The sequence below is a fragment of the Amblyraja radiata genome, chromosome 17 (assembly GCF_010909765.2).
Source record: "Amblyraja radiata isolate CabotCenter1 chromosome 17, sAmbRad1.1.pri, whole genome shotgun sequence".
Taxonomy (NCBI): domain Eukaryota; kingdom Metazoa; phylum Chordata; class Chondrichthyes; order Rajiformes; family Rajidae; genus Amblyraja; species Amblyraja radiata.
Window position 1 is genome coordinate 16,609,490 of NC_045972.1, and position 23,148 is coordinate 16,632,637.

Consider the following 23,148-nt stretch of genomic DNA (forward strand, 5'->3'; position numbering starts at 1 on the left):
ATTGGTTTTGTTTTGCTTAAATCAATGCACAGATGGGATACTTGTGCTAATATGTTGTGTATGCTGTTTTTTTATGGCAAAATCATCAACACAAATGTAAAAATTGCGAGTTACATAAAATAATTCTTACCTGTACAAATCACAGAACGTAAAAATAGTTCAATATATATAGTATATTTGAAACATAAGGTCTTAATTATCTATTTACAAGGCGATAAAAGATCCACAATAAATGCTATGGTCATTCCTATCTCAAGGAGATACTTTTAAAATAGATTATTAACATGCCAGTTGTTGAAGGTTAAATATAACAATCACGTCAGAATTTTGTGGCCAGTAACATTCATATTACAGTCTGATTAAAGTACATTTTTAATTAGTTATTTGCATTCAAACTGTTTGAGAGTGCTGGATGCAGGATCACAATCATGTCTGCAGTTTGGCAGTAGCATTTTCTCTACGTTTTTGCTATGATCTGACTAAGATGCAGGCTCAATGCTGAATAATGACCAGTTTTATGATTTAGATTTGTCATTTGCAGCTTTCGCGGGTGTGGAGGGGGATGGGGAGAAGAGTTGCATCTGTCAGGGTTGGCTTTCAACAGATTTATACAGAAATGTGTGCTTTTAAAATATTAAAATATGTGTTCAAAGATGGAAGCAGACTTAGCTTGAAACTCTAATCGCATGTACAGGAGTTATAATTCATGATAAACAGACTGAATCATTAAAATGTTTAAAATCATTGCCTGGTTTAAAACAATATTGAACTAATTTAAAGTTTTTGGAACTCTCATTACAATTTTCTACTTAAAACTGATGTGCTTGGATAAAGTAGATTTATAGCTTATTAAATTTCTGCAGAAAACTGAATTTTTAACCCTCCATAATCATAGGAATGCCTTAAATGGAGGTATTCAGAGTAAACACAAATTTGAACTTTTCTGACTGACATGTAGCTACCTTAATTATATGTGGAATGTTTTTGTGAATAATTAAACTTTTTTGGATTTTCTCATTCATTAAAGATGAAGAACATTGTTTTCCCTATACCTACAGTAGAAAGGATGACTTCATTCACCGAGATCTTGACACACTTTTAGCAACATTCCTCTTTCAAAAATTTGTAGTTTGTCTTTTGCTTTGTGCTGATCCCTTTCCATCTGAAGCTGTGTCATTATATTTATAATGTAGCAGGCTTCTGATTTGAGAAACAGACACGTAGAATATCTTGAGTTAACAGCATGTTACTTGGTAAGTGTGCCAGTCCCAATTTAAGAAGTGTGAAACTGAAAGACAGTTAATGCACACTTTGCCAGTGTCGAGAGAGCTTGCACATAGAATGGTGGGTGCTAATGTGTAAGAAAGAACTGCAGATGCTGGTTTAAATTGAAGGTAGACACAAAATGCTGGAGTAACTCAGCAGGACAGGCAACATCTCTAGAGAGAAGAAATGGGCGACATTTCATGTCAAGGCCCTTCAAGTGGGGCTAATGTTTAGAAATACCCATTAATGTATTGGAATGCTATTTAAATTTCCTAATTGACCCAACTATTTTTCCAAATTAAAGTCGGGAGACATTCCCGTCGGTATACTGTCCATTTTGAGGTTGATTTATATTAATTTAGAATCTTAATTCATACTGCAGACTGCTACAAAATGCACAACTGAGTCAGCCTGACTAGCAACATGAACTTGGGACCTTGCTTGTTTTAGGCAACACCACCTCCAGTTTAATAAATTACATTTGGAATATTTTGGAGGACCAAGAAGGAAAAAAATGGATTACTGGTGAAAGATTCACATTATCCAAGAAACTCTTTAAGAATTTTTGCATTTGTTTTCAAAAGCAGCTAAAGTTATAATTCTAACACTTTTTTACTTGAAGGTTAGAGTGCATGTGGTGGTCATCGTATTTATTAATAGTCTGGGGTCAAAAAGCGAAATGAGAAGTGCTTGCATATTTTTTTTGCAACTCTTGCTACCATTGTTGCAACCAATGAATTACTTTGTTCATATCTCTTTGAGGGCACACAAGAGAAAGTTAAAAGAAAATCTGGTTGGAATTAATGTGTGTAAAACAAAAAACAAAACACATGTTGGAATAACTGGGTCAGGCAGCATCTCCGGGGCACATGGAGAGGCAACATTTTGGGTTGGCATATGTGAGATATGATGAAACGCATTGTGTGTAGAAGCTTTCATGTCCAGTTTTTAATTGATCATTGCTGTGGCTCCAAGCTGCTGTAAGGATTTGTAAAACATTATTTGGATATGGTGTATTATTCCCTTTGCTCTAATTGTCCTCTGTTTTCAAATTAATCATTAGTCTTTAACTTTGTAAATTCTGCCCAATAGACCCACGTAATTGATTGGAACCATGGTTTCCCTTTGAAACTGGTTTGCATGTATTATCAGATAGAATATTTCAGTGTGTATAAAAGCAGTAAGATGACCATTTCTAAATCAATAATGTTAAGTATGCCATTATCTTAAAATCTGTTACTCGATGAAGCAAATAAGATACATGGCTTATTTTGTTGAATCCGTCAAGTGTCCGAATGTACAATAGATGTTAAGGTGACGGTTGGGGATCAGCAACCTAATTTTCCGAATTCATTATTTGCTATATGTACAAATGAGAATATGCAGTAGCTGAAGATTCGGTTAATTTATGGTTAGCTTTGTTTAAAATGTATTAAGATTAGATGGTCAAATTTAAAGTTGCACTTCTTTAACTTGGCAGTTTTGAAGAATGGTTTGTATCTGACCATTTCCCAAAGTGGCAAATTTGCACACTCAGCATTCAGTGAAGCTGCAAGAGATTGAAATGAATTTTGCTGCAATAGATCAAGTTTGATTTGTTTTGAACAGACTTTTTAACCTGGAAAATTTACTTGTGCATTCTATGCAGTGTGTTTCAAACTGGATGTACTTCATTCACTCGGTTTATCATTTGAGGCTGCCTCTTTGGATTTGGGGCTGTTGCGATTTTGAATTGATATGTAGATGTAAATGCTGCAAAGTGATTAAAGTCAGTGAAACAATCCATTCACTAATCATCAGTAGAGCTAGGATGTTTAGGCACTAAAAAAGTCTGAAATAGGCAGGCAAAGAGGCATAATAAAATAACAAATAAGGCATGAAAATGTATTGACAAAAAAGGCATGTATTTCTTCCACCAAAGTATGGTCAAAAATCATAATATAAAGGTATACTACATTAAATGACCAAAGTTGCCTTGTTGCACATAATTACTAGCATTTAAAAAAAAATTATCTGGTGTTAATTATCCGTCTGTCAGACAGAATATGCTTCAGTTGTGAAAAACTTATTTCAACCTCAGCTGAGGTCACTGGTGCATACCCGAAACAAGCTACAGACTCTATATTCATGTCGATATATTGTGCATTACAACTACCTTTGAGAACTTTAGCTATGTTTTGTATTTCTTCAAGATCTTTGTTAGCTAAAATCACTCTCTCACATTTTCGTTGTATGTCTTTACCTACATCGCCAAGAACTTTACGAATATCGTCAGTTACTTTGTTGAAAACCTGCAAGTTATTCACTAATGTTTTGCCACATTTCTCAAGGGAAGTGTGGGAAGTTTGCAAAGTTTGAAACAATAAATAGATTTTGGAGAAGACTGAACCAGCAGGCAGCAGCACGAATGAATGAACGACCGACGGTGGCGCCCCCGGTTTCGCCCCAGTGGTGGAAATGTTCTTGTAATTTATACTATGTTAACACGTTCATAATAACATGAATATTAATGTGTTAACATAGAAAACGTCATTGTAATCACGGTACAACTAGAGAAAATAGCGTGACCTTTTAGCAAATCGGCCAAAAAAAGGCTGATTTAGGCACTCGATCGTGAAAAAGCATTATCTTAATGAAATCAAAAAATACATGAAAAGGCACTTATGGCATTCATGGCAAAATCCTGGCTCTGGTCATCAGTCTTTATGATCATTAATGTTTGTATAATTTTCTTCTACATCAGTCTGTGATGTGTAACTAATTTACATATTCTCATTCAGAGAGAAGGAAAGTGTGGGTCCTTCTTAGTGATATAAAATTGTGACTTTTTATGCAGGAAGGTTTGATTCTAACTGCACTAAACTAGCTGGTGACTTACCAGTGGCAGGAGACTTGATGGTATTGATTCAAAATACACAATATTTGTTGTGGAGACGGTACTTGGGAGACGATAATCTGTGGGATTTTGTCTATGGCTTTGTCTGAACTGTGGCATTGTCTTGGGTTGAGACACATCTGAAGATATTTATCTGAGCTACTGATTTTGATGTGCTATTCTGTTTCCTTCGGTATAGTAGAGATGGCCCATTTCTACCTTGTGCAGCAGTATCCATGCTTGCCTCAGTCAATCTGGTATGTTGTAAGAAGGAACTGCAGATGCTGGTTTAAACTGAAGATAGACGCAGAATGCTGGAGTAACTCGGGCAGCATCACAAAATGCTGAGGTCTTAAGAAGGGTCTTGACCCAAAATGTCATCCATTCCTTCTATCCAGAGATGCTGTTTGTCCCGCTGAGTTACTCCAGCATTTTATGTCTATCTGCAGTCAATCTGGTGTTCAGGTTCTCATCCATAATTGGCTGTACTGTTTTTGGGCGCTGTCTTTGGTTTGCTTTCAATGTTACAGACTCCATAAATGGCTTTGTTTCATTTTATTTGTATCTTCGGTAGCACCTAGCCCTGCTTACTCGTTACTCCTGTGTTTACTAAGCTATTTTGGCTCCTGGCACACGAGCGTTGTAATACCCTACCTCTTCCAAACCTACATGCCTAAGAAGAATGCATTCCTCCATCTCGGCTTTGTGCTCTTTCTGCTATATTTGGCAGTATTGGGTGTCTAAATCATCACAATTCCCTCCTTGTAGCCTCAAAGCATTATGTAAGAGAAATTTTTATTTTTATTAATCTTAATCCCTTTTTAGTGTGCTGTCATTGTGATTGTAGTCCAATAAAATGCTCTGGTGTGATTTACTTTAATATTGCTGTTAGTCCAAGTATTTATTAATTGATTACATTGAAGTTTAATATAAAATTTGTCTTTATATCATTCTACAAAGATGAAATTGTCATTATAAACAACGTTGTATTTTAAAATATAGTGAAATCGGGACCACAGGTAATAATTAATTGCCTGACATTGCATTTTCCAAAAATAATTCCAGCTTGTTTAAGCATGCAGCTGGAAGCGTCTGTATTGGCTTCGTTTCTGCTAGTTGGTGTTGGTCCTTTGCTCCAAAATCCTGTATATGGGCGTTTCCGTGAATAAGGGTACCAACCTGTAACATGGGTGGCCAAATTTGAAAGTTATTAAATCATAATGAAATACCACAGGATAAAAAATGGGCCTACCTATGATCCTTTTGAGCTAATTTGTGATCAAAATCGACCAAAATTTAATACTCTCAATTTTTTTTAAAAAAAGACAAGAAAAACCCCCCATATAAGACATGTGGAACACTTACTGATTTCGAAGCTCCCTTACAAAATGTCGGCACCTAACCCACCACGCGGCCCGTAGTTCATGCCAGGGTCATTATAATCGCGTTGTTTGATATATTTTTTAAATCACAATGAGTGCAACAAAAAAACATTATAGTGCTATAAATAGCATTCATGGCGTTACTCAACGGACGCACATACACACACACACCCGCGAGCACGCGCGCACACGAATGAGACATCGCTAAAAATAGATGAGTAAACTAGAATATAAAATCGGTTACTCTGTTTTTAATTCACATTTAAAAAGTCACCAAATTGACACTGCTACAAAAACTCGGAGCATCAGAAAACAACTTATCGGGTGATAAATGATAAAAAAAAATCGTAAGCACAATCAGAACTTGGTATATAGAGATTTAATTGCAAATTTTATGTAATCGTCCTGGTATAAATTAGCATATAGGTTTGATGAAAGCATGTTTGAAAAATGTCTCAAAAGTCAAGAAAACACAGGGACATATCTGATATTTTTCTTTGTAAAAACAGATTTATTTATTTTTGCTTCATCTAATTATTTTGGGTATACACCATAATCTATACTACTTAAAATACAGGATATGAAACTATGGGAATATTACATAAAAACAGGAAAATAACCTGGAAGTTTGGAGACCTTCAGTTTCATTACCGAGTGCTATATTTACGGATATACCCATAAATTACAAACCAATCAAATATAGAAAGTATGAAAGTGCATTGGTACAAGTAGAGCTACAAATGAGTCAAACACCAACACTCAAAGCTATGAGGTTGGAACTGGGATTGCAACAGAGATCGCTTCACTGCTGCTTTTGTAAACTGAAGATCTACGTATCTGTGCATCCGTAACGGCTGTATTTTGGGCTTAATGACTTAGGCATCTTGTCTACGACTTCAGATATGCTTTTCAAATCAATTAGTATTATATAGTAGAATATAGTATTATATAACAGGCAGCGCAAAGAGATAAATGCCAGTGTAGAATATAGTGTTAGAGCATAATATTGTTAAAGCTACAGAGAAGTGCAAATAAAATAAAAATGCAAGGGCTGCAATGAGGTGGGTTGGAAATCTGGATTACACCTTATCTTGCAAGAGGACCATTCAGTAATCTGATATCGAGGGGGAAGTGGCCATTCCTGAATTGGGTGGGGCATGCTTTCAAGATTTTCTATCTTCTACCTGACAAGAGATAAGAGGAAATGACCAAGGTGAAAATGGTCCTTGATGTGGGCTGCTATCCCAAGTCAGAGTGAAGTGTAGACAGAATTGATGGGGGCGAGGAGAGGGTAATGGCTGGTTTATATGATGGACTGGGTTACATTCACATCTCTACAATTTTCTGGCATCTTAATTGAAAATGGGCAGTAGTCTATTCGCCATGCTGCTTTGATGCAAATGATATTTCCCACCTCGTATCAACCTGCTCTTCACATATGGTGCTCTTTGTTTCCTATTCATCTGATTCTCTGTTGAAAGAACCAGGTTCATCATACCAATCAATATCAAACAACTCTTTTGGCTACCAAGATTTTGCATGATTAATGAAATTCTGGTTGTTTCAGCATACGTGGCCCAAAAAGTATAGTTTGTGGAGTGAAAAATCAGCAAATGTTCTGTCACCTTTGCCAAACTTGCCTTGTCCATCAGGAACAATAGACTTGGTAATACGGATGATGGGTATCCAAATATCAGACTTGCCCTCTGTTTTGTCCCAGGTGGCTTTGAGATTCTTCAAAGTCATTGATGCTGCACTTATCTCGGTAAGTGGAGAGCATTTCATCACATTCCTGACTTGTGCATGTGGAAATACTTTGTAGTGCTTGGAGGCAAGTTTCTTGCCACGGGGTACACAGCCTCTGACATGCTCTTGAAGCCATGGTATTCATGTGAAAAGTCATGTGGTGCTGCTGGTCAACGGTTATCCCCTGGATGTTGAAGATGGAGGGGTGGGCCTTGATGGTAATGTCAAGGGTAAATGTTCAGCTTTTAGTTTATTGTTACTTGTACCAAGGTACAGTGAAAAGCTTTTGTTGCGTGCTAATCAGCCAGCGGAAAGACAATACATGATTACAATCTATCCATTCAATTGTGTGCAAACACATGATAAGGGAATAACGTTTAGTGCAAGGTAAAGCTAGTGTCTTATTGAAGATGGCACTATCTGGCAATTGTCACATGAATGTAACTTGCCACTACTTATTAGCCCAGGCTTGACTGATGGCAGGATCTTGCTTTATGGCTGCTTCATTTGTTACGTTGTGAATGGAATTAAATATTGCAGTCGTCAGCAAGCATCCACCCACTGGAAGATTCTGCCCTTGGACTGGAAGATTGCACTCACTGAAGTTTTTCCATTACCATGAGTTTAACCAGTGTGTCTTGATGCCACAATCAGTCAGTCAAATGCTGTTATGGCTTCTCGCTCCATCTGTGGAATTCAGCTCTTTGGTCCATGCTTGGGTGAGATCTGGAGCAGAGTGGCCCTGGAAAAACCCAAACTGGCCATCTGTGGAACTATTAGTGACGGTTTTCTTCACTTGATCACACTAAAAGACTGAGTCACTTGAAGTGAAAGGATTACTACCCACAAGATCCTTGAAAAAAAATTGGTCTATGGGCCAAGTTCATTTTGTTGGATGCTTGGAGGCATCACATCTGAGATTGTGTGCAAAACTGTGCGCCTGATAGCTATTTGGGGGGAAAAAAACATTCTTGACAGGAAAACCAAGGTTCCATTACAGTGACCTGAACAGTCAAGTTCACAGTTCCCATGGATAACAACTTGACGGAATATTGTAATACCCTGTGGTGCAATACAACATGTCTACAATTGTGTTTTATTTTATCATTCCAAGTTAAACAGAAATATGTGCTCAGAGCTAGGCTGGTCCCAGGAGAGGAACTACTATCATTCAATACAATTGCCACACTCTTTAAAACCATTATTTCAGCAGCAGCATTTCTTACACTAACTTTGTTTTCCTTGATCTCCCTTCAGATCTGTCAAGAACTTTGAACTATCTTTAATTGGACTTTATCTGTTGTACCCTTTATCTGAACACTGTAGATGGGTTGATTGTGCATAGTCTTTGACTGGGCTGCATGCAAACAAAAGCTTTTCACCATATCTGGGCACGTGACAATAATAATAAACTGAATTAAGCTTCGGCTTTGGGAACTAATTCATTGCGGGAAAACTAGTATGTGTGAGCTTCCAGATCTAAATTCTTGTCGCCTTTGATAATTTGAGCTATTTTTGATTTATGGTCTGGATAAACAGGCCACTTGAAGGACCAGTGTTGGGTTTTTTAATTGCCTCGAAGGTGGCGATGAAAACCAAATCCTAGATTGAAAGTCCCCCACCGCGCTGTTGGACAGTGAGATCTATTGTTAAAGCCAGCCATGAGGAAGGAGTAACGGTTCTCAATCTAAAATGTTGCCTGCCCATTTCCTTCAGTAAATGCTACCTGGTCTGCTGAGTTCCTCCAGCAAACTTTTTTTGCCTAAGACTCGAGCATCTGCAGTCTTTTAAGTTTCTTGAATACAATGCATGGAAGAATTTTTTTTTAATCCTATAACTATAATGCCAGACCTCAACTTAAATGAACCAATCCATTGTGATAAAAGGATTGCATTTCATTGGGTATTTTAGCTTGTGCTTAAATTAACCGTATTAAATTGATATCCTTGCACTGCAAAATCCCTGAAATTCAATAACTTTGTCTCATTTGTGATATTGAGGCGATATGGAAAATCCAGACTTGGCTGTCATGAAATTGGCTGTTTCATTATCTAGTGCATGCTCTTGCTTTTTGCTTTTGAGCCAAGTACATAATCTGTGCCTGGCATTGTTAGATATTGTGATTGTGGGATTTTTAATGATTCCTTTAGATTGCCCTATTGGCATGCTGATGAAAAGGAAACTGTCACCTGGCTGCAAATGAAGCGCTCAGTGAGTAGTTCCAAAAATATGAAATGTAGGACTGATGTTGAAGTTGATGAATAATTCCAAAAGTTACCAACCCCCTAGACTAGAAATCAAGCTGCAGTCTCTTATTACTACACTCTGTTGTTCAACAAAAGCCCATAAGGTTACATGTACAGTTTCCTGAAAGTGATGGGACAGTTAAAGCCAGCACAAACATACCTCTTTCTGTTGACTCCATTTATACCTTGTGCTGCCTCGGCAAGGCCAGCAGCAGTATCAAGAATGAGTCGCACCCTGGCCACTCTTGCTTCTCTCCCCTCCCGTTAGGCAATGCTAAACTACTATCTACCTCTTTGGTGACCTGTGGACTATCCTTGATCAGACTTTGCTGGCTTTACCTTGCACTAAACGTTATTCCTTTATGTATCTATACACTCTAAATTGCTTGATTGTAATCATGTGTTGTCTTATTGCTGACCGGGTAGCATGTAACATAAGCTGTTAACTGTACCTTGGTACACATGACAATAAACTAGACTAAAGTAATCATTGTGAAGTAATTTCTTAAACACATGACATCTCTTCCTTTTTTCACATCTTTTCCAAAGTAACTTGATATACATATTGTGCACTCTGTACCAATGAGGTATAGATGGCGCCAAAATTGTTTCTCCAAATGCAAATTGCCCTATTTTCCAATGGCCTGAAAGGAAATAAGCAAATGTTCATTAAATTATTTTCTAAAGTGAACAAACATTTTCAATTAAAGAATGGATTTAATTGAGATATCTGGTGCAAGAAGAGTAAGTATTGGATTGAGCAGTTTAAAAAAAGAAAAAAAAAGGAGTTATTTTGTTCGTCTGGTGAGATTCAGTTGTGTTGGGTTAGCCTGTACAGAAATGTTTCTGGTTATTAGAACCAGCGATGGTTTGCAGTATCTGCTTTATGGAGGTGATCTGGATAAAACGGAAAAGAATCAGAAGTGTGCAGAGACATACGAGTTTGTTGGCTGCTAGTTGCATTTTTACATTTTAGTATTAAATACGATGATCATGTGGTATCCAACCAGCCCTATGTATTAATTCTGAAGCCATCTTTGCCTGTTAAGTATAAAGTGTCGTAAATACCACCATCTGGCGATATCCATATTTATAAGGTGGCAAAAAATACAAGTGTTTGATAATATTCATTGATCAGGTCACCTTGAGTCCTCCTTATATTTCGTTAAAAAAATATTACATTTTGTTCCCTCATTGAAAGCATAGATGTATTATTACTAGCTGATGCCCAACCACTGATCTGATCTCTGCGATAGCCCCCTAGTTATTGTCTTCAAGCGCAGATAAGATATTTAATCTTGTTCTGTTTCCCACGTGTTAACCAAATCTCAATCCTTATCTGACTTGCTCTGTTTCGGAAATGGTGATCTATTTAATATGTTCTCGAATCTTTTCATATTTGTAATTAACTTGGATGTCAAGAACTAAGAAACGTTATTCTTTTGAATGGAACTTCAGACTTTTGATTTTACTGAGTTTCTATGATTACGCTGTTGACTTTCTGCAGAGATCCTGGCTTCCCTGCATTCCTGAACCAAAATTTTGATTGTACAGGTGCACAACCTTTTATCCGAAAGCCTTGGGACCAGACACTTCTCAGATTTCGGAATTTTTCGGATTTCCGAATGGAAGATTTTTAGCGTAGATTAGGTAGGTAGCGCGGGCGGCTTGAAAAGTCTGGAGCGGCAGCCTCCTCCCTGGAGACCGGGGAATCATTGTAAATCATTGCTTAAATGTTAGTCAGTTAGTTTGGAGGGATTTTATGTGAAGGGGGAAACTTTAATTCTTAGTCCCCTACCTGGTCGGAGACGCGGGGAGCGGGCAATGCCTTACCGGGACGCTGTGCAGTAAGCTCCGGAGCGCTGTGGCCGCCGACTCCCAACGCGGAGCTGGGGGCTGCGGGAGTCCGGCCGCGGGCGGTGCCGGTTGGAGCTCCGACCCCGGCAACTCTACCCCTGGCTGCGCGGCGCTCCAAATCCAGCGCCGCCCGCGGCCGGACGCCCGCAGCCCCAGCTCCGCGATGTTGGGAGTCGGCGGCGTCGCAGCGCTGGGATACCAGCGGGGAGCGGGCAATGCCTTACCGGGTCGCCGTGCGGTAAGCTCCGGAGCGCTGTGGCCGCCGACACACAACATCGCGGGGCTGCGGGCGTCCGGCCGCGGGCCGCGCTGGATTTGGAGCGCCGCGCAACCAGGGGTAGAGTTGCCGGGGTCGGAGCTACAACCGGCGCCGCCCGCGGCCGGACGCCTGCAGCCCCAGCTCCGCGATGATGGGAGTCGGCGGCCACAGCGCTCCGGAGCTTACTGCAAGGCGACCCGGTAAGGCATTGCCCGCTCCCCGCCTCTCCGACCAGGTAGGGGACTAAGAATTAAAGTTTCCCCCTTCACCCCCCCCCCCCCCCACTTCACGTAAAAGCCCTCCAAACTAACTGACTAACATTTAAGCAATGATTTACAGATGTTTAAGTGTCTCCCCGGTCTCCGGGGAGGAGGCAGCCGCTACAGTAGTACAGACCTGGGTTGACCGTGGGTCGTTTTGGGTCAAGTTTGTCGCCAAACGCGAGCTTTGGTGTGCAGACGACATCCTGGAAAAAATGTCCGGTTTTCGGAGCTTTTCTGTTACCGGAACTCCGGATAAAAGGTTGTGCACAGTGTTATCCATTGTGGGGGGATGATTTTTTGTCTGTATGGTAATCCTGTTAGTCTTTGTCCAAGATGGCTGCCGTGAAGGGAGAGTGGACGCTGGCGCGCTTTAGCTGCCGCTGCTCTCTCTTCACATTGTGTTTTTGATTTTTTGTTTTTGGACTGAATTCTCTTTTTAATCTGTGTTTCTGTGATGTCTTTATTATTTATTTTATTATGATTATATGTTTTTTATTCCTGTTAATCTTTGTAAGGTGTCCTTGAGATGTCTGAAAGGTGCCCAAAAATAAAATTTATTATTATTATTACTAAGATTTCAGTGATACTTTGCCATATAAGCAATTAGCCAGGAGATGCTCTACGAGGTCCGAGTCTCAATGTAAATATAACTTGTTCATCTCCGGAACCTGATGTAAAATGAGCCCTATTTTACGAGCTCTGATAAATTGTGACTTTTGTGTTTAGCCTCTGGCATATCCAGTCATTGTTTTTTCAAGATAAATAATACCAAATACATTTTAATTCTGGTTTAGTTTTTTCATTTTCTAAGATCTTCTGAAACATGAGAATTTTATTTTTGCTAAATATCTAGGTTAATGATATTCTTTCTTTTTTTCAGTACATCTTTGGGGAGTTCAGCCCTGATGAATTTAATCAATTTTTTGTAACATCACGTAGTTCTGTTGAAGTAAGTATGAATATTGTAAGCAAATTCTGGAACGTTTTTTTATATTCATTTATCATACTGCATTGATTTTCAGTTTAAATTGTTGACTACTTGGCCTTTGTCCAGCAACTTGTTAACAAGAATGGTGTTTTTATTTAAATTTTTTTAACAAGATTATTACATGCTATTAAAGGTTCAGAGGGTAAAACAATGTATATCTCGATTGATTGAGAACTTGCCGATAGTGGGATCTTATATTTAACCAAGCATGTTCCTCTATGGATCCTGAGTAATCCAAATGTGATGGATTAAGCTGAAGACATTGAGTGACTGTATATGACCTAGCAGGCCTCCTTTCCCATTGAATGAGACCAGGGCTTAACCTGTAAATTAATTCCAGTTTATTCCCCTGTCTCCATCACTCAAGAGTCTTTTAATGCCCAAATATCTATTATCAGTCTTAATTATATTAATTGAGCATCAACAGGCAACCAAAGAAAATTCAAAAGATGTGAAGTGATCCTGAAAGAGCATGCCTTTGTCAAGAGACCATAATCTCATTTCCAATCACAAAGGAATCAAAGGTTTTTGTGGCCAGGTAAATGAACGAGGAATATCAGATCAGCCACAGTCTCATTCAATTCCTGTACTATATAAACTTATACATCCTGTGCTAACTATGTAATCTGTGCATTGGATCATTCAAATGCAGAATTAATGACTGTTTTGCAGAACATTACCTTTTCATTCCTTAAGGACGATCCTGAGTTTCCAGATGCCTATCACTTCAGCTCCCTATCACACTCTCACTCTTATTGATTATTGTATATAATCTTGTACAATAATATTCAAAATGCTCTGTGATAGATTCAGCAAGATATAGGGATGGGTCAGAAAAATGGTGCTCGGTAGAAAATCAAGTCATGTTGAATGAATGAGTGGGCTCCAAATGTTGAATGGCCTACATCTGTTCCTTTTTTTTACGTTAAATAAAAATTACTGATTTTAAAATGGATTTGGGGTTCTTGTAGATGTTTATAGAGAGGCTTGTAGCAGTGAAGACTTTTCAAGTAATCTAATCTCATTTTACAATTGCATATGCTTGTTAATGTAATAGTTCACCCTAGAAGTGCAAGCTTGGTGATCAAGGACCATGAATCTGGATTCAATTTGTACCAGTCAATTAGATATTGTACTGCTCAACATTGACCAAAAAAAGAATGCTGAAATGCCAGTTACCTTTCGGAGAGACTACTTGAAGAAATCCTGCTAATGCCTGGTTGGTATTGATAGTCAAGGATATTTGCACTCTGAGGTCTGTAAAATATAACAGTGCACTTTAGACATATGATTGTCTAGTTCTCATTTAATTTAGTTTTAAGTTACTCAGTCATTAAAACCAGAGTAGACGTAGTTAAAATTTAATCTTCCCATTTCAGCGATTCAAGGGTTTGTTGGACAAAATGGGTAGTCTTTAGGCCATGAAATCATGTTTGCTAAAAATCTACATGGTTGGATATAATGTTAGTACATCTTCAGAGTTACTTTTCAGTAAAATTCTGAACTCTTTGTTTTGGCACAGCTCCCCCCATTTAATGATAAAGTCCTGCATATCAATCAATCAGCAGGTAAGTGTTTTCGGTGTCTTCACTAATATTCTGTTTAGCATGATAACGTGCAAAGGACCTGATCAACTGTGCATGGATAACTTTCAGAAACACAATCTCAATATTAACAAATTTAGTGCTTCAAAATTTACAATAAACGTTTCATGCAGAGTTTGATTGCTTTATTTTGCTTTAAAGATATAATACAAATATTTGTGGAATAGTATTTCTTGACATCTTTGCAAGGAATCGGACAAAATTATAGTTGACTTGGTACTGTCTGTTTTCAGATTAAACCTCCAGAGCGATACTTCATTAAACAATTATGTCGAATACATTATTGAGCTATTCAAGAGCTGTGTCCAATCTGATTTTTTCCTTATGCACAAAATGTTTTCCACTGCCACGGTTACTAATATGTGTCGTCATCCCCGTGCCCCCCCCCCCCCCCCAGAATAAGAGGAAAGGATAAAAGTAGTATGTGACAGATTTTAAGATTTCAATAAAGTAACCTTTTTTTCTCATTTAAATAGGAGACGGAAATGATTCTGACATTGAAGAAAATGATTCGGAGCCACCTGGATTGCAGAGTAATGTTTATAAAGTCTCCAGTACATTGAATCCACAGGCACCAGAATTTATTTTGGGATACCAGCCTGCACAGAAATCATTGGACAACTTGTCAGAAGAAACTGCCTATAGCTCCATTGACTGTCAGTTTGGAGAGGGTAATATTTCTCTGGACAGTGGCAATTGCCAGGGGAATGATGATCTTGCCTACCGAGAACAAGGACCCCGGGAAAGGAGAAACAAGAAGAAAAGACCACCTGGTTATTATAACTATCAGGAAGGTGTGAGTGATGCAGGCAGTCCCACCGAAGCTTTGGATCTTGTAAATGGACATGTGTTAAATCCAGGACTAAATGCTAATAGTTCGGAAGAGGTTGAATTGCTTGACCAGAAGGAGATTCCTGAATCTATTGGAGCTATTTCTTCAAAGGCTAATCAGAGGACTTGTGAAAGCCCTGAGAATGATGCAGACTTCATTAGTGGAGCCTTCTGTAATGACTCTGCCTCTAGTGCACTAGATGAGGCGAGGACAGCTGAGCAGCCTGGATTTGATGTTGAGGCTAACACTGAGGCTAATAATGATGAGGCTACTGTCGAGGTTAATTCCACTGAACAATTTGGTTTCTTGGAGACAGAAAGGAGTAGCCCAGTAAGGACAGCTGTTGCACAGTCATGTGCAGGCACAGATATTAATGTGGATGCTAAAAATGAACAAACACTGGAATCCTCTGGCGATAGTACTGTGACCCATCCTAGCTCCTCTGTTGGGGCAGGATTGCATACTGATAGCACAGAATGTGAGCAGGATAAACCAGAGGATGTGTGTTCAGTTGAGCCAGAGCAGACTGCCTTAGCCCCCTCTACAGCTTCTGCTGCTCCTTTGCCTGCCAAATCATGGGCTAGTCTTTTCCATAATTCAAAGCCCACTACGACAGGACCTATGGCCTATGTTGAGGCAAAGTTCACACCAACCAATGCTTCTGTTCAGTTTCCTGAAAAACAACCTGAAATGAGAATTGATGCGCCTGTTCCAGTGTCTGAGGATTCTGTAGCCCAAAAGATAGCAGGTAATTTTTTTAATCTATCCTGAACAGAAGTTTAAAAACTATCAGTTCTGATTTATACAATCTTAAATGCAGCAAATTATATATTAACTCAATTGTAATCTGAGTTGTAAACAATCTGACGTCCTTTGAAACGAATATTCCAGTTTTCAAAAAGTTATGAAGTGTTCATTTAATTATCCGTGTACAGGTAGCTGTTTTTTGACCTGCAGGTCTTGTTGTACAACCATTGGTAATTCTGTATAACTGAACTTGATGAACAGATCTGGAATTAAACAATTGAAACAAAGTATATTCTGCTCTCGTCTATGCGAGATATTGGGCATGGATATTCATTTAATTCCTTACCATAGATATCCTTGTCATCCAACATAAAACTGAAGCACCTTTTTAATATTGTATTCAAATGTACCTGCAGGACCATGGTATGTTGAAAATTTTATCTGTAAAAGTGTGAACCTTGAGGAATAGCAGATCTAGTCTTCAGTTTGATAATTGAGACATTGAATTACACAATAAGTTCTTATAATAACCATTTTATCTTGAACTTAATATCATGTTTAGATTTACCATTTGATTAGAAATGCTAATTTTATTGAGTCATGTGTGGTGGCTGCTAGCCATGTTGTTTTTGGGTGTGGTGGCTACTAGCCATGTTGTTTTTGTGCTGTGCAGTTGTGGGTTGGAAAACATGTGGCTATCTGTTTTGTTCAAAATAGTATAGTGAACTTTTGACATCAAGATGGTAATATTCAGGATGAAGTAAAACAGTATGCTCTACTTCATCCTGTTGAATATCATTTACATCATGAATCTGGTTTTAGAAACCAATATTTGTTTAGTAATGTGTCCGTGAGAGCTTCCTCTGCGACTGTAGGGCCAGGATGAAGAAAAGGGAATGGACTACTCCAGTTGGCTAATATTTTTGGCCAGATGTTGTGGCTCTCAGCTGAGGCAAACTTAACGTTGTTAATATTTTTTGTAAAGATGAGGAATGATAGTTTTGTTCTCTTACAAGAGAATATGTTTGTCTTCACTTGTAATATAATTAAGTTAAGCTCCAGGGAACCGAAAGAAAATGTGATGGGGGGGAAAAATGCTATTAAATCTCTGTCCCAGAAAAAATGATTGTACATTCATTGGAGCTAATGAAAGCCAGCATATGTACATGATCATAATATGCACAAAAAAACGAATTAACAGAGCAACTGCATAGGGAATAGGAAATGTGCTTGAAGTGCAAAAAAAGCCATGGTTAGCTAGGAATGTTAGACGTTGAATTTATAGTGTTAAAACATACTGTTGAATTGATAGCAGTTTTAGTGTGATTTTTTTGGGTTGAAGAATATGAAGATGACGGAGAAGGAAGACAATGTTCGAAGACATCATCTCCATGCGGAACATGAATGGACTCTGTTTAACTTCTGTTGGTGTCTGATGCATCCGGAAATATATCTGTAGCATTGTAGACTTTGTATGATCATTGCATGAAAAATAAACTAATGTTCTTGCAAATAAAGTGTTGTTTTGACTCATTGAGATATTTCCTATGTCACAATGAAATTCTACACCATTTAAGGGATGTTGGGGAGAAGTGGCAAAATAATTACATTTTAAGAATTTAGGGACATTGTGCTCAGATTTCTCAAATCACAAACTTAATTTTTATGAAGTTATAACGTGGGCACTGAATAACTACTGGAACTTAAGTGACAACTATATCTGACTTCTAATTCTATGTGACACAGCACATGGCAATTTTCATAGTCTGCATGAAAAGCTATATTGTTTAGTTGATATATAATTTCAGAATACAATAGCAGGAATTTATGGTGGGTATGGACAAGTATTTTTGACCTGTGCTGCAAGGGAGACCTTTGAGCCAATCACTACTTGCCCAAGAACAATGGTTGCTGGAGGCGTTACATGTTCTCAGCTAAACCACTTATACATATTTGCTTGAAAAATAATTTACTATTTTATGTGTAGTTCTACACAGACTAGTTGTAATCGTGTAGGTGATACGCTCAAAACTAATGTTTGTTCGAATAAGTTTGTAATATCAGTGTGTCTGTTTTAGTTCACAAGGTAGTTAGGGTCTGTGTATGGATTATATATTTCTATGGTACAGTGCATAAACTTGATTGGAATTTTCTTAAATTTAGTTGTTGGAAGATCCAGCAGCTTTACCTCATTATTGCCACAAGATGGTGCTGGAAGGCCATAATTCTGACGAAGCCCTTTGTTTCCCCACCAACTCTTTACTGATGTGGTTTTCATTCTTTCACTTTGGATATCATTGATCCTCATCATCTGGTAGTTATTTCATGGTACTGAATCTGATTTTTAATCAAATCATTTTTGATTACCTTTTATCACTGTATGTTTCAATCTGAAAATAGTGCCAATCCAGTAGTTACTTTGCAGTGATTCCTTGTCCTAGTTTCTGGCCCTGCTCATGAAGAAAGTAAGAACAGCAGAATGTGGAATTTATAATATTGTCTCACAGTTTATGCAGCATGTATTCCATGAACCATAAGACGCTGCGAGGTGTGATAGTAAGTTTTACGCTGAAATCTATTGTATATGATGTACCTGAGAAAGCATCACTTTTCAGAAATTCTGCTCTTACTCTGGCTTTATACTGTTGCCCATATTGTGCTATGTTGCTGTGACATTTGGTCATACTTTATAAATATTGCTGGATTACTTGGATTGTAATACTATATCTATCTATATACTTTTAAAACTGTGTGTGGGTGTATGTCATTATTTTTGCCTTTGATTCGTTACTCCGAGAAAACCAGACGCAAAAACACCGAGATTTTTACCATTTTGCTAGCGATTTTACTTTTACATTCGCTGATCCACTCATTAAATTTAGTCATTTTTCTGTACACATTTTAAATAAAATCCTTCCCCCCCCCCCAACTCATGTTTTCGCCCCCCGCTGGCCACCTTCTCATCCCGTGCCCCGAGCTACCATAACGGCTGCTGCCGCCCGGCTCTCCTCCACTCTCTACCTCCCCCCCCCTCTCTCTCGAGACGCGCCTGCGAGTTGGGGGCATTGCGTCAGTGGATAGGGCGGTTATGGGGTAAAAGGAGCAAATTAATAATAATATAATATCAAGGGGGGTAGTTAGTGTGTGTGTGGGTGATTAACCGCAACCGTGCGTTGAAGGAACAGACCCAGTGGGTCTGCACTTGGTCTAGTACTTATTAAAGCTCTGGATGTTTGGTTGTTTGTCCCTCTTACTTTTCAAACTTGAACTTTTTCTGTGATTCACATCTCCTCGAAAACCCAACACGGTAACGGTGAAATATTTACATATTCCGGTGGAGATTTACCTCATGATTTCAAAAATCCACTCATCTGTAAATTTTATTCATTATTTCCTGAGTTTTTTTTACTAAAATTGTTCACCAATGTCATATATTTTTCAAATCTAGCTGCTGAAGCCAGCTGATGATGTCACAATGACTTTGTTCGTGACCCATCCGGCTCGTGGCCCAGCCCCCCCCCCCCCGCCCCCCAAACTGACATTTTTAAAATCCAATGAGCTGGATGATACAATGGCTCTTTCCCCACCCCCTCCCCCCTCCCCTCCCGGCTCTGGATTAAAGCAGCTGACAGCCGCCAGTGCTAATCGACAGCAGCAGTGTCAGGCAAATAAACATACAAATCATCCGTAAATTGTACAATAGCATGAAAAGAGAAAGTCTGCAAAATCAAGAAAGTGCAAAAACACAAATGAAAAACAAGTTTATCGTACGGCAAGAGGTGGTCCATAGTGTTTTGTTGCTGAGGTCATTTCAAGAACCAGATGGTTGCAGGGCCTTAGCCGTTCCTGAACAATTTGTACCCACTGCCCAATAGTATCAGTGAGAAGAAGGCATAGACCTGATGATAGATGCCACCGCCTTTATTGCAGAACCTCATGTAGTTGCTTTTGACAGTGGGGAAAGTAGTGAGTGCATGTGATAGACTGGGCTGCATTCACCATCGTCTAATGCTTTTTGCATTCCTGTGCGTTGGAATTGCATTAACAGGCCATGATGCAACTTTCCAGGATGCTTTCCGCAGTGCATCTGTATAAGTTTGGTGATGCTAAATCTTGTTAAGCTGCTAAAGAACTAAGGGGGCCTGCATGCCTACTTTTGATTACATCTAAATGTTGGGCGCAGGGCAGGTCATCTGAGATGTTAACACCTGGGAATTTAAAGCTGCTATCGCCCATAGTTGACGCGTCAATGAAAACTGGCACATGGTCTCCCAGCTATCCCTTTCTGAAATCAATGATCAGTTCCTTTGTTGTGTTGAGAAATGTCTTTTATGCGGCACCAATCAACCAGGTATTCTATCTCCTGTATGCTGTCTCATCACCACCAGTGATTCACCAGTGAAACATGTCGCCCTGTGGTGCATCTGTGTTCATGGTTAGTGAGGTGGAGATGTTTGTTACCAATCCGCACTGAGGTCTGACAATGTTAAAAAATCAAGGATTCATTTGCAAAGGCAGGTACAGAGGTCTAGATCTTGGGGCATGGTGATGTATTTGGAGGTAATGGTGGCGTTGAATACTGAGCTCTAGTCTGTGAGCAACAGCCTGACATACTGTGCGTTCAGAAAGTATTCAGACCCCTTCACCTTTTCCACATTTTGTTTTGTTACAGCCTTATTTTAAAATAGATTAAATTCATATTTTTTATCATCAATCTACACACAATATCCCACAATGAAGAAGCTAAAACAAGTGTTTAGAAATTTTTGCAAAGTACTTAAAAATAAATAACTGAAATATCACATTTACATATATTCAGACCTTTGCTATGACACTCAAAATTGAGCTTAGTTTCATCCTGTTTTCATTGATTATCCTTGATGTTTCTACAACTTGATCGGAGTCCACCAGTGGTAAATTAAATTGATTGGACATGATTTGAAAAGGCACACATCTGTCTATATAAGGTCCCACGGTTGATAGTGCATGTCAGAGCAAAAACCAAGCCATGAAGACGAAGGAATTGCCCGTAGACCTCCGAGACAGGATTGTGTCGAGACACAGATCTGGGGAAGGGTATAAAACAATTTCTGCAGCATTGCAGGTCCCGAAGAGCACAGTGGCCTCCGTCATTCTTAAATGGAAGAACTTTGGAACCACCAGGACTCTTCATTGAGCTGGCCGCCCGGCCAAACTGAGCAATCGAGAGAGAAGGGTCTTGGTCAGGGAGAGGAACCCGATGGTCACTCTGACAGAGCTCCAGTTCCTCTGAAGATTGGAGAAACTTCAGAAGAACAACTATATATGCAGCACTCCACCAATCCGGCATTTATGGTAGAGTGGCCAGATGGAAGCAAAAGGCACATGACAGCCTGCTTGGAGTTTGATAAGGCATCAGAAACAAGATTCTCTGTTCTGATTAAACCAAAATTGAACTCTGGCCTGAATGCCAAGCACTGCTCTTCACCTGGCCAAAACCATACCTATGGTGAAGCATGGTGATGGCAGCATCGTGCTGTGGGGATGTTATTCAGCGGCAGGAACTTGGAGACTAGTCAGGATCGAGGGAAAGATGAACAGAGCAAAGTACAGAGAGATCCTTGATGAAAACCTGCTCCAGAGCGCTCTGGACATCAGACTGGGGCGGAGGTTCACCTTCCAACAGGACAATGACCCTAAGCACACAGCCAAGACAACGCAGGAGTGGCTTCGTGACAAGTCTGTGAATGTCCTTGAGTGACCCAGCCGGAGTCCGGACTTGAACCCGATCGAACATCTCTGGAGGGACCTGAAAATAACTGTGCATCGACACTCCTCATATAATCTGACAGAGCATGAGAGGATCTGCATAGAAGAATGGGAGAAATTACCCAAATACAGGTGTGCCAAGCTTGTAACATCATACCCAAGAAGACTTGAGGCTGTAATTGCTGCCGAAGGTGCCTCAACAAAGTACTGAGTAAAGGGTCTGAATACATATGTAAATGTGATATTTCAGTTATTTATTTTTAATCACTTTGCAAAAATTTCTAAACGCCTGATTTTGCTTTTTTATTATGGAGTATTGTGTGTAGATTTTAAGATTTAAAAAATGAATTTAATCCATTTTAGAATAAGGGTGTAACATAACAAAATGTGGAAAAGGTGAAGGTCTGAATACTTTCTGAATGCATTGTATAATCTTCCTGTTATCCAGTTGATCCAGAGCAGAATGGGGAGCCAGTGAAATAATGCCTGGTGTTATGACAGTGTTACTTAACTGTTATGGCAATAGGCAAATTGAGGCAGTTCCAGATCATTTCTGAGACCAGAGTTGTTTTGGATCATGTTCAGTGCCTTAAACCACCTCATTTCTGTGGATATAAGTGCTACCAGTTTGTAGTGCTTAAAGTCAGTATGCTTTTGGGTACAGGTATGATAGATACCCTTTTGAAGCAGGTGGGAACCTCAGACTACAGATGTTGGTGGTTAAAGATGTCCTTGAATGCTTCAGCTGGTTGGTCCGCACAGGTCTTTAGCACTTGGTCAGGTACACCCCATTGAAGGATGCTCCGACGTTGATCTCTGAGACCATGATTGCGGGGTCTTCCGGGGATAGATTGTCATTTTTCTCTCTTTCAAATCTTTCATGGGGTACATTCAAAGTGTATACACAATTCTTTGTGTCTTCTACGCAGAAATGACTACATTCTGACTGCACGATAAAATATTCTGTAATTAAAGGTTGTCAATCTCTTAGTGTTACAGTTACTACACGTGAGACATTTTTAAAGAGTCCCATTCCTGAGTACATTGCGTGGCTAGATTCTGCACTCAAGAAAGGGAGTTGTTTGGGTAAACTGACAATAGCTTGTAGTGCTACTGGCATATTTCGGAGCTGCCCAAGTTGGATAACGAGTCTACAGTTAAAAAATAATGCAGGGTGAACCTGCTATAAGACAAGGAAATATACAAACACACTAAAAATAGAATGCTCTATCCTAGTTATCAGTTGAGCAAATGGTTCAATTTTGATATGTTGCATTAGATCAGTACATTAATACTTTTGACGTTCACGTGCCATTGATTTAATCTGGTAGAACC

General features: G+C 39.1%; 1 protein-coding gene across 1 annotated transcript in view; it reads left to right on the top strand.

Annotated features, from left to right (window-relative positions):
* usp10 (ubiquitin specific peptidase 10) overlaps positions 1 to 23,148 on the top strand; it is a 77,146-nt gene that overhangs the window by 12,350 nt on the left and 41,648 nt on the right. The window contains exons 2-4 of the mRNA XM_033035793.1: positions 12,775 to 12,843; positions 14,405 to 14,450; positions 14,963 to 16,066. Coding sequence (XP_032891684.1) covers positions 12,775 to 12,843; positions 14,405 to 14,450; positions 14,963 to 16,066 — 1,219 coding nt within the window. The remainder of the gene's footprint in view (positions 1 to 12,774; positions 12,844 to 14,404; positions 14,451 to 14,962; positions 16,067 to 23,148) is intronic.